Here is a 12,272-nt window from a genome sequence, read left to right on the forward strand (position 1 = left end):
GGGTTGGGGACCGCTGATCTAGACCATTGAATTGGTTGTTGTTTTCAGAAAAATTGCATGAGAGAAATTAAAATCACATCAATCAAGAGCAACAGAACCAAACAGACCCTCTGTTTCACTGTGAGTCATTTTTTCTTAAGTGTTTAAATATTTTTCACAAATGCAAAGTTTTACAGATGACTGTCCATCTCGGGAAGCTGTCCTCACCTTTCCAGCGTAGTGCAGGACAGAGAACATCAGTTTGTCTTTGTGCTGTTTGGGTTTGGAGAATTTAACGTGACCAGTGTGGGTGTTCAGCAGCTTGTCCACGAAAGAAATATCAGTGGCTTTGGGGAACCAGCACTCCTCGTCCAGCAGGGCCAGGATACCCGGAGGGTTGTTCTGGAAGAGAGTGTCGGATCCACGGCTCAGTTTAGGAGAACATTTTTACAAACAGTTACTTTTTGATCAGTGTCGAGTACAGGGATGTTTAAAAGTCATTCCTATACAGGCAAACATCCTTTATAGCAGTCCTGATAGGAGCAAAGAGAACGCAGTCCCTTCCTCAAAGACCTCGAAAAATTAACCTAAAATTATCCCCATATGGAAAAGAAATAGTAAAAACTTATATGTGATTACTCGTGAAAGTGGCCACTTTCTCATTACTTTCATATATTGTTTTAGTAAGTATCCAAAACATACAAGTTTCATTATATAATTTTTCAAGGGATCTTATATCTGTTTTCACACTTATATGCTTTTCATACAAGTTTCACACAAGACAGATACAAACTTTATAAGATTTATATCTTTTCCATATGGGTTATTGTTGGATGTTTGGGAATAACATGATGGAAAAATATTTTAAGGGCATTTAAAACACATACTTTCTTGGTCCAAATCTTCTCTTATCATTTTGTTTTATCTGTCCAGAATAATCTTAATTAGATAATCTTGTTAAATTTAAACCTTCTTGAAATTGATCTGTTAACAATCTTACAGAAAGATCTCTTTGCTCACTCTTCATTTGTTAAAGACCATGAATGTTATCTTAATTCATCAAATTGCTTTTGTCCTGTTCATAAAATAAAGGCAAACTTTGAGTTATCTTTCAATTAATCCTTCGTTAACTTAGATGCCATATTTTCTTCTTTTGCATTTATCAGTTGTGCAACACCGGCGTAGACTTTATTGTTATACATGTTAAGTTGCTTGTGTGTGTAGCTGTCTGACCGGCCTCTCGATGAGCTCGATGCAGGGCTGCAGGTCGAGGCCGAAGTCGATGAAGTTCCACTCGATGCCCTCCCTCTTATACTCCTCCTGCTCCAGGATGAACATGGTGTGGTTGAAGAGCTGCTGCAAACGTTCGTTGGTGTAGTTGATGCAGAGCTGCTCGAATGAGTTGTCCTGTGGGATCGAAATTCATGATTAAAAACTGACAAAAAACACAATTAAACTTTCATACATCCATTTTCCCAACTTATCCAGGTCACAAGTGCTTCAGTCTAAGGAGAGACTCCCTCAGGTGCTTCTGGGGGCAGTCCCAACTAAACCGGCATAATGTCAGATGCCTGAACCATCTCAACTGTCTTCTTTCAATACGGAGGATGATTTTTGAGAACGATGATGATGACACAATGATTCTTTTTTTTTTTTTTGCAAACGCTCTGTTGACTCCAGAAAGTTCTATCAGAAAAACTTGTCACCCTCAGCCCTCGATTTTGTAGAACAGACCAGTGAGTCTGCACAACGATCCAGGTAACTGGGGAAAAAAGACCCCAAGACACTGAAGCTCATTCCCAACCAGTGTGGTCAATCCACCATTTTCCAGTTAAGAACCAGCGATAGAAATGCTATATCTCATTTTGGCCACTACAAAGGAGGCTGCTTGGAGCTTGAAGCCAGAAGAACCAGAGGCCAACCAACCCTCTTCTCTTCGTCTTTCATTATGAAGAGGACACGTGACAGGGTGGGGCCTCATTATGGTTGTGCACACACTAAAACACCCATAGAAGGGGACACGGGACTTCTCCAAGTCTATAAAACACGACTGAATTTCCTCGAGAAGATAGAGAGCTGGACCGGCGTTCCACAGAACGAAAATCTCATTGTTTCTCCTTAGTCCTCCACCAGGAGTGGGCTCTCCACCCTTATCTGGCTAAGACCCACAGACAGAGGTCTTAATTCTCATTTCCACCACTTCTCAGTTGACTGAAAACCAGCTAAATGAAACAGTGACTTCCAGCTTACATTACTCCGAAAAACGTATCAACAGGGCCTGAGGTGCTCTCAGCAATGGACCTCGAGGGATGCATACCCTCAAATATCCTCAACAGGATAAAGAGCCGGTCCACTTTTACGCAACTGCAAACCTGGCTGTTCTTCTTGAATGATTAGTTCGACTGACTCATAGGAATGACATGAAACAGTGAAATGTTTCATGTCATTCCTATGACACACACTAAAAGTTAGTTTTTAGGAATCAGTTACCTCAAAAATCTCAAAGCCAGCGATGTCCAGGATGCCGAGGAAGGATGACGACTGCCTCTTACTCTTGTCCAGAGTCTTGTTGACTCTGGCGAGGATCCAGCGAAACAGACGCTCGTACATGGCTTTAGCCAGAGCCTCGATGGCGAAATCAGCCTAGGAAGGGAGATCGAAAGGACATGAGATTGAAGGCTGCCGTCTTCTGTGTTTAATTAACGAGGTTTGGTTTGCTTCTCGGGTACCTGCTGCTTGGTCTGAGCCTTCTGCACCACCTCCCTGCCCACTTTGATCCTGGGCGTGAGGATGGCGCGGGTGAAGTCGGTCACATTGATGCCCTGCAGGTGACACACCTTCTGCGCAGCTGTGAGTCGAGGCAGAGAGGAGGTCAGACAGGTGAAGATGCTCATTTACAGAACTGGTGATGGTGCTTTTTTGTTTTAAAGTTACCGGTGTTGTCGGGCATCGTCGCCTGCTCGTTGTTCCTCTCCTTCTCAAACTTGATGTTACCCAGCTGGAGCACACTGGACACCACCTTCAACATGCCTGCAGACAGGAAAAGGAAGAGCAGGAGCATCAAACTGATTCAGATCAAATATAACTTCTTATGTTCCACTTATTCTTTGATAAGTAGGGTACTTCTTTAACTAAAAAGGGGCATCAGAAGCATGAACCTGGGTTGCCCCAACACCTCAGAATTAAATTTGGAGGTGATTTCTGTCTACTTTCTTATAAAAATACCCCCAAACCCCAACTTTTCCTCATTTAAAAATATCCTAAAGTATAATTTCAGTCCTTTTATTTTGTAGGCTTGAATAGGAAGTCTTGCATAAATCGTTGGGAATCTTGTCATTACGTGGTCTCTGTACCTAATCGCTCCTCCTCAGTGAAACCCATGATGTCCATGGCCTCCAGCGTTTCATCAAACATCTCGTTGTCCTCCTGCCCGGGGATCTCCACGTGACCCTCTATCAGGAAACGATAGCTGCTGAAGTCCTCCAGCAGCAGCTCCTCTACAAACAGAGAGAGAAGACGTTACGCTGACTGAGTGTAATCCGTGCAGTCGCTACAGAGGAAGCAGCTGGTTTCCAGCATCATTCACATAATTTCATATCTACGCTGACATCAATAGGGCTGAAAATGAAGCAAAAACTGCTGTTCCATGTTAAAATGTTCATCTTTACAGCAGAAATAAACACGTTTACATCCTAATATAAAAACAGTTTTGGCCTCTATGGATAGTTTCCTCTTTTATAACATCTCCAGGAGTATATATTTTTAAATAACTGATCCATCTGGATTTTACTGAGGCCTAAAGTTTGGGGTGTGGCTGCTTTGATGGCCAACTGTGCAGACACAGAGTCCAAACATGGTTACAACGGTGACATCACATCTGCCTGTCGTCGTGCTACGATGGGTAAAAACTGCAGAGTGGACAAAGATGGTCCAGCTACAACATTTGATTGCTGATGATATTATTGACTGAAGGAAATGAATGAAGGCATCTTTCTTTTTGACTAACAGCTAACTTGAACACACTGTCCACCTACACAGATTCATTTATGTTCATCTGCATGCAAACTCTGTCTCAGTCGTTGGATAGTAAACTTGAAACGTAATAGGATGTTTTCACAGTCTTTCAGAGATGATCAAGTATCTGAATCATACAGTCTGTAGATCTACTCTGCACTCTTGCTGCTTGTAGCTCCTCAAAAGCAGCACCGAACTTCACCCTTCAAAACACCAAAAGCTGATGGATAATGTCACGGTGGCCATCATTTATACACAGTCTCATTTGACTGAGACATGACTCGCAATTTAACAAAAACATCTGTTATGACTTTCTCAGTCAGGCTCTGATCTGCAGCATCTGTTTTGCAGCATGAGCTTAAAATTCATATTTACCAATAAATTATAGTTATTACTATGTTATGACAGCTCCCATCTGACCCCAGGATGGTTTAAAAATGTCAGCTTGTCCCTTTAAATGAAGGATTTTTTCCTGTGGTTTGAGCTGCTCACCTCTCATCTTGTCTTTGGCTCCAGCCACCATGTAGTAGAAGATGTGAAAGGCTCTCTCGGTGTGTGCCTGTCGAATACAGCGAGACTTCTCCAGCAGGTCTGACCAGGATTAAGAAGAATGACCCACTTATTTAATGCTTACATTAAAAAAGGAAAAATTTAACTCAAAGTAGGATACAGGTGTCGATATTCGCCCCGACGATGTAGCCGGTCACATCAAAGTTGAGTTTGATGAACTTTCCCTGCGAGCAGAGAGGACGACAGCAGCTTTAACTTTATATCACAGGTATTTTTCCATCTCTGCGTTGACAGACTGAATGAAGTTCTTACAAATCGCGAAGAGTTGTCGTTCTTGATGGTTTTGGCGTTTCCAAAGGCCTCCAGGATCGGGTTCGCCTGCAGCAGCTGCTTTTCCAGCTCCCCCTGCAGCAAAAATGAGGTTAAACAGCTAAAAACATCTCTGCTTTTAAACAGAACAGGTCATGATGTAAGGCTCACAAAGCTTTCCTGTTACATTGATACTGAAGTAAAAACGAGTCTTTATGAGATTTTATACTCACGTAGGCCAAAGATCCCGCCTGCTGCTGCTGCAAGAGAAACACGCCGGTTAGAAATCATAAAATATTTGCATTTTCCCCAAAATTGGCCTGAAACGCAGCAGCGGAGCAGCAGGGGTCAGAGGTCAAGCACTGATAAATCCTGACTAAACAAACCAAAGATGGTTCATGACTGGATTAAATGCAGCGGAGCGAAGAGCAGATGTAACGTTCAGGTTAGTTATGGAGGATCGTGAGAATCATGGAGACTTTTCTTTGATTTTTCTTTTAAATCATCAAAGATAAAGAATTAAAAGCCCCGCCCCCAGCAGCAAACAGCAGTAATCTGTCCTCACCTTGGCCACGGCGCCAGCGACTGAATCCTGTCGTACACAGCAGAGTTTGCACTTTTTTATAGCAGTTTTTTCAAACTTAAAGCTCATTCTGATTTCATAATGTCTGAACTTTCAGTCTGGATCCTGAAACCTTATAAAACTTTTAGCTTTTGTCTGATTATTTGGCTGCTTTGGGCTTTATTTTCTTTAAGAGTCAGAAAGCTTGAGGCGCTGGTACTCACAGGGTTGACGGGGTTCTTGCCCTTGTGCGAGGAGGCGATGACGGCGAGGTACTGAATCACCTTCTTGGTGTTTTCTGTCTTCCCGGCTCCAGACTCACCTCTGGGTGACGCAGCAGAGACTGATTAACCTCCTAACACCCAGCTGCTAGTTTTAGCATTAGCCTGCTAGTCAGCTGTAACGCTTCTTTAAAGAGAGTTTTCAGCTGCAGCTCTTTTAAAATGATAAACTTGGATTAAGTAACACAATATTTGAACACTAGCGATAATCAATTAAAGATTATAAAAGATTTATGATGAATATTCCCATCGGTCGTGTTATTATTTACATGTAAAATAAAAAAGTGCTTCTCTTTTAAAAGCAGGCACCAAAGTGGACACATGTTTTGGAGTAAATGAAACTAAGTCGATTAAAAGCAGGGATCGTAAAATAAAAGTTCTGTGAAGGTTCTTAGATATCCAGGTCATCGTAGTCTAAGGAGCTTGGAAAGAAAAGCATCTGGATGTCTTTAGGTTACTTGAAGATGTTTCACCTTTCGTCCAAGAAGCTTTTTCAGTTCTAAGAGCGATTGGTGGAGAGTCACAGACTTTAAGCCCGACGGGAGTGCTCTCAGAGCATGTCTAAAGACATCCAGATGCTTTTCTTTCCAAGCTCCTTAGACTCCCCATTTTTATGTTTTTACATTGTTTTACAGCAAAAGATCCCATTTTTGACCAGAACCACCCTCTCAGATGTAAATACCTGTTGTTTTCTTTGTCTTTGTGTAAATAAATGACATTTTGAAACTCCTATTCTGATAATGTTTTATGGGCCCCCAAAATTAAAACGGTAAACAAGAAAATAGTGAGAATATTAAACAGGGCATCGTCGTTTGATTTGTTTTTCTTAGTGTAAAGTGGACCTTTATGACATCCCTAAAACGGCCATCTCTGGCACAGAGGCCCCGCCCACCTGCCGTTTAAACTTTGCTTGCGAGGGGCAGCCAATCAGGAGAAAAGATAAGAAGCTTAAACAGCTTGTTTCAGACAGAATATCTGATCTGACAGCATCACTGAGGCCCAGTGTAAGAATAATTAAGCTTATTTTGAACTCTGAGTCATGCAAAGCTGCTCTGGTCTAAATAGATGGAGCTGGAAATGAGGTGAACTGGTCCAGTTAAAGGTTTGGGTAACAAACTGGTGGTATGTGTCTGTGAAAAGGTCAAGTGCTGTCTGTTTTGACTCACGTGCAGAGAATAGACTGATCCTCGCGGTCTGTGGAGAGAGAGAGAGAGAGAGAGAGAGAGAGAGAGAGAGAGAGAGAGAGAGAGAGAGAGAGAGAGAGAGAGACATAATGTGACACTGAACTCGTCAAACTCCAAACACTTGGAGACGAGAGCGAAAGAGATCTCGCTCACTGGGAGATTAGCCTCCATCACTCATATCCTCTAAAAATAGCAGGTGGATGCAGGACTCCGTCACTGTAATCTCGTCTCACTGCTCCATGTATGGCCATCCTGGAGCTCAGTGGAAAGTATGGAGCTGCTCTGAGGTCACCGGCTGACCAAACGGAGGCCAGACGGCACGCTCCGAGGCTTCAGTCGAGGTTGCTCAACGCCATCGCTCACCTCTGAGAAAGAGCTGTGATGTGACTGTTTGTGGCTGCTTCATGTTTTGTACAGCAGCGTCAGAAGCAGCAGGACTTATGGGACTGAATGTGTTTTCATATTTGTGGGGGGAGATGGGGGCATCTGGGGATAGTGATGGTCGATCTGAGGGGACAGGATGAGTGTTTGTGTATTCATCTGATACACACCAGCCTCATGTGTCTTGAAAACATAAACACTCTTACATCAAAAGTCATAAAACACATGATAAATGCAGCATTTAGTGGAGAGAGTATGTCATTAGAGAAAAGGGTGGCCGTGCAAAATCCTGTGAGAGGTCTGCCCGGGAGTCAAACGTCTGACCAGCGTGCTGCGATTTAAAAGTCAGTTTGTGTGTTGGCTGATGATGCAGAGTGGATGAGCAGGACTTATCCGCTTATCCAACTCGGGGTCATGGGGGTGGGATGGTGCCTATCCCAGGTGCCACAGGGTAAAAGGTGTTGTACATCCCAGATGTGAAACCAACCACACACTCTCACATTTACACCCAATCAAAAGTCACGTCTCTGGACACAGAGAGGCCCACAGGCTCAAACCAGCACGCTTCTGAATCTGACAAGTGTTTCAAAGAAAGCATGTTAGCATGATCCAGCTCCTCTGACTTCCCCGGTCCAGGTGAAGCCAGGTGAAGCCAGGTGAAGCCAGGTGGGCTTTCTCAGTGCTGCTGACTCCCAGTGCTTCAGACTGGGGGTGCCAAACATGCAGAACCACAGAGTCCAATCCAACCCACACTGGAGGGTTGAAAGTGTGGAAATTTTACGACAGTCATTATTCTGAGGGTAACGTTTCTACACAGGAATGAAAACACAAAGAAAGTGAAAAGTTCTTTGCACATGAAGGTTTTGTGCCTTCATAGATGCTGTAAACTGTACGGGAACGGTAGGTTCAATGAAGGTGGGAAAACAGAGACACGTTGTTTCTCCCCAAAGGGAGGGAGTATGTCACCGCTCCATTTGTCTGGTTGTTAGCAGTCTAGATGTAACTGTCATATTCCATGTGATGGTAGAGACCAATAACAGCTGGAGTGGATTTAATTTAGGTGAAAATCTGGTCGAAGTCACACCAAACATCTTCCAACTGTACAACATACTGGAGCTTGGGGGACATGAGTACCTAGGGTGGCTGAGCGTTTGACCTTGACTTTCACTGTTAGCTCCCAAGGTCAAAGTTGACCTTGTAAAAAATTTCAAGAAATCTTATCAAGTAATATATCATATGAGAGAGCATGGACAGAGCTCTATAACACACCGTTTATCAGTGCGATGCACAGGTAAACAGGGGGAGTGCCATCCACACATTGTCTGCAGGTCCCCAACTTCCTCACACTCTTCTGGTCACACGCCCAAACCACCTCATCTGATTCCTTTGCAAGTGCTGCTTACATCTTATATCTGTGATCTCATTCTTTTAGTCACGACACAGAGGTCCTGCTCACAGGTGAAGGCAAGAAGATGGATCCTCAGCTTTACTTTCACCCTCATCTCTCTCTTTGCTTACAGTTTCCATGCCTCCTAAAGTCCCGTGGCACACCTGGACTTGGCTCAAAATATGTGCTTTGGACTCACTGGTGCACCTGTTCAGGTCACCAGCAGTGAAACACCTTCCAGGTTTGAAGTGGCTCAGGTTAACGGTTGTTGGGACAGGTGAAGAACAGTTGGATGGATAAAAATGTTTTTGTTATCGTCACGGAGCCTCTAAGGAGATCTGTATCTTTATATTTACTATAAAACTGGTCACTTATGTGCTAAAATATTGAAATATTCATAATTCAGCATCTTATTTACAAATTTTAAAGGTAATTTTGGTTAAAAAAAAGTTTTCTACGATGTGAAATATTGTCATTTATTTACCTGAGTGCATTTCCCACCTGTCGTTTACTTCTCGATGGTCTAACTTTAATCCGTCTGTACATATAAACTTGACTAAATTCTTTGATTTTCAGTCATCTGGGAACATCTTTGATATTTCCAGTGATGCTGATGGACATGTTTGTTGGTTTGAGATAAAAAAAAAAAAAGTATTTAAATACTTTCTGTATCAAACACAAAGTTTGTAGCTGCTTTTCTTGGACTCTTGATAAGAACAACAGTCGTGTGCGTTTTACCGTGTGATCTGTTGTCTGTGCATGCAGACAGTTACCCTGCATCATGTTCCTGTAGGCGTTGTCCGTGATGGAGTAGATGTGCGGTGGAACCTCGTGGCGTTTCTTGCCCTTGTACATCTCGATGATCTTCTCAGAGTAGATGGGCAGCATCTTGTAGGGGTTCACCACCACGCAGAAGAGGCCCGAGTACGTCTGTGGAGGGACGAAACATCACTTTATCACCACGCCGGAGCTGCCAGCTCATTCTGACGTCTGTTTTCTACTCGAGTTTTTAAAATGTTAAGACATCGCCCAGTAAACTGGTGCTTTGATATCTGATTACTCACGCACAGCAGGAATAAGGAAGGTTATCTTATGCTGTACATGCAGATTTTAGTACTCCTGTAATAGTTCATGAACAGGTGTGTGCTCCTAATAATGGGAGTCATCGTGTTTGACAGGTCACACTTCCAAAGTAAAAGTGTTGTTTCAGCTGTGGCTCAGTTTCAGGTGTGTTCTGCTTCCTTCTTCCAGCTCCTGTCTGATTGTTTGACTCCTCCCACCTTCTTAAGGGACTGGCCACACCTCGACTGGGTGCATTCAAGATCAAAACAGTGTGAACTGTTGAACTGGCGCCTCGCTCTTTTCATGCACGAGCAGGTTCATGTGCTTTATTAACCTGTGACTATAAGAACTTCCACCTCGTTGACATGTTTAAAAGTCAAGACTATAAATTAATTTTCGTTATAAACTGTTTCCTGACTGCTTCTTGTTGCTGCTTCGTCTTTTATAACAATAAAGTTTCATTCAGTTTGTTTTACAGCAAATAGAGACAAAATAATAAAGCAGCCTTAGAGTCAAATGATGGGATTAATTATATTGATACATGGTAAGAATGAATGTAATCTGTGTGAATCAATGCCCTGTTTTGTCTAATCTGATGGCTTTAATGATTAAAACAAGATTATTTTGCTTCTGAATATATTTAAACCTAATCACACGCTTCCTTTCTAACCACAACATTATAGAGAAAACTTCACATTGCTGCATTAATTCAAACTGCACAGGCCCTGCAGCTCGTTCTCTTAATAATCCAACTTTAGGTTGAACAATAGCGGTGGCTCGAGTTAACGTCAGAGATGGTTTTAGCTGCTCTGAAGTCCTCTGCTCATATAAGGACTGGAGGAACTGGACCTCCTAACTCTCGGGGATCTGCACAGTGGTCTGTATGAGATGCATGAGCTCGGATTCAAATTTTTACATGCAGTACCTTATTAGTCTTTGAAAGACTGACTAAAATAATACAAACATAAGCTGCTGATCTTTCCAGTACATCAGTCCTTAAACGAGGACTTTCCACCTGAACGTTAAGTCTCTTCAGCCTCTGAATTTATGAGGGGCCCTCAGCTCTCCTGTCTCCCGCTGACTTTGTCTTTACTGCAGTTTTCTTTACGTAAAACCTTACAGCACATTCAGGTTAACACCTGATTCTTTCAATTTGTCTTCAACATAGGGGGGCAAAGTTTTCACTTTAGTTCTATAAACACAGACCTGTGTGGTTTTTATAGAACAAGCTTCCTTTTTAATGTAATTTAAACACAGTTTCTAACAAAGAGACTTAAAATCATGGGTGTAAGTTTGACTTGAGCACCAGATAAATCAGGCGCCAGGTGATCATTGAGTGTTTTCCTCACATAGATCAGGCTGGAGAAGTATCTCTCGCGCAGGTTGTGCAGGACGGAGGCTTCGTTGAGGAAGGTGAGGGCAGCCATGTCCTCCACCTTGCTGAATTTGGGCGGGTTCATCTTCTGGATGTCGTCTTTGTTCACCGTCACCTTCTGACCGTTGGAGAGCTCCACCAGCACCTGCAGAGCAGCGGCAGGTATTCAGCACAAAAATTCAAATATCACATCGCCTGACAAACCAAACAACCGTGTTGGTGTCCTGCACATCTGTGTCATTCAGAGGAAAAAGGTTTGAGAACAGGTGAGAGAAAACTAAAAAAGACAACGAAGAGAAGAAAATCTCACAAGAAAATTAAAAATGTTGAAATTCTACATTTAATTTATCTCAAGTTTATTTTTTAATCTTTGAAAAGTAATTTCTGAAGTTTTACACGCGAGGAAGTAATGTCTGTAACCGCTGCGTCTCATGTTCGTCCATAACAAAACAATTCCCATAGAGTATTCTGGAATATATGGAAGCTTTTCCATTTGTTCTTGTGTTTACTCAGTTTGCAGAAAGCGGTCCCGTACTGAAGTGCCAGGTTAAATTTAATTAAAGAGTTTAAGGGTAAAACTCTGTTAAAAGACCAGAATCACTGTTACTCTCTTCATAAAGTAACAAAGTAACAAAGACAAACAGTTGGTGTAAATGTTTGTCTGCAAGCTGCTTTGCAACCCCACTCTGCTTCAGCTCCTTCTTTTCACGCTGTTTCTGACTTAATCAACATCATATTTGTGTTTCCTGATGGCTCCTGTCAATCATTCTTGTTTCCATGCATACCTGGTCACCCTTCTCCTCCTTGATGCTCGCCGGCTCGAAGCCCTCCCTCTCTGATGGCACCCACACCATCTTTTTAGCTGCCCAGTCGGCCTGGGCCACGCCGCTGTTGCGGAAGTCGTTTTCCAGGAAGAGGTACTTGTCGTCGGTGTCGGCCATGTTGGCGGTCGGATCGACCTGCGGGTCAGCAGCGGCGGGATCGGAGTCTAACGCTGGTGGTTCGGAGGCAGTGACGCTGACGTTTGAATCGTCGATTGGGACCGGCTCAGCCTCTGATATGTGAGTTGATTTGACCTCTGACCTGCTGACAAATCAAAAATGTGAATTAAAAAAGACACTTTTTCTTTCTCTGCTTTTTTATATTCACTGCAGTTTTAATTTTGCCTTATTGTACTCATAAACCTGCCATTTATCTATTTTTATGCTGCTACAGGTTCAGGCTGCAG

The 12,272-nt window shown here is 42.8% G+C and overlaps 1 protein-coding gene across 1 annotated transcript in view; it reads right to left on the minus strand.

Moving 5' to 3' along the window:
• LOC146711990 (uncharacterized) overlaps positions 1–11,985 on the minus strand; it is a 28,045-nt gene extending 16,060 nt beyond the window's left edge. Inside the window, exons 1-15 of the mRNA XM_085455059.1 lie at positions 11,830–11,985; positions 11,019–11,189; positions 9,381–9,537; positions 6,822–6,849; positions 5,599–5,698; positions 5,046–5,069; positions 4,816–4,908; positions 4,664–4,727; positions 4,486–4,584; positions 3,333–3,476; positions 2,914–3,009; positions 2,709–2,827; positions 2,470–2,622; positions 1,213–1,386; positions 208–381 (exon numbers count right to left, since the gene is read on the minus strand). Of these exons, the coding sequence (XP_085311185.1) occupies positions 208–381; positions 1,213–1,386; positions 2,470–2,622; positions 2,709–2,827; positions 2,914–3,009; positions 3,333–3,476; positions 4,486–4,584; positions 4,664–4,727; positions 4,816–4,908; positions 5,046–5,069; positions 5,599–5,698; positions 6,822–6,849; positions 9,381–9,537; positions 11,019–11,189; positions 11,830–11,985 (1,752 nt within the window). The remainder of the gene's footprint in view (positions 1–207; positions 382–1,212; positions 1,387–2,469; positions 2,623–2,708; positions 2,828–2,913; positions 3,010–3,332; positions 3,477–4,485; positions 4,585–4,663; positions 4,728–4,815; positions 4,909–5,045; positions 5,070–5,598; positions 5,699–6,821; positions 6,850–9,380; positions 9,538–11,018; positions 11,190–11,829) is intronic.
• Between the last annotated feature and the right edge of the window lie 287 nt (positions 11,986–12,272).

Source organism: Copadichromis virginalis, linkage group LG4, assembly GCF_057382275.1.
Source record: "Copadichromis virginalis isolate Kocher_CV1m ecotype Utaka linkage group LG4, C_Virginalis_male_GT1.1, whole genome shotgun sequence".
Lineage (NCBI taxonomy): Eukaryota > Metazoa > Chordata > Actinopteri > Cichliformes > Cichlidae > Copadichromis > Copadichromis virginalis.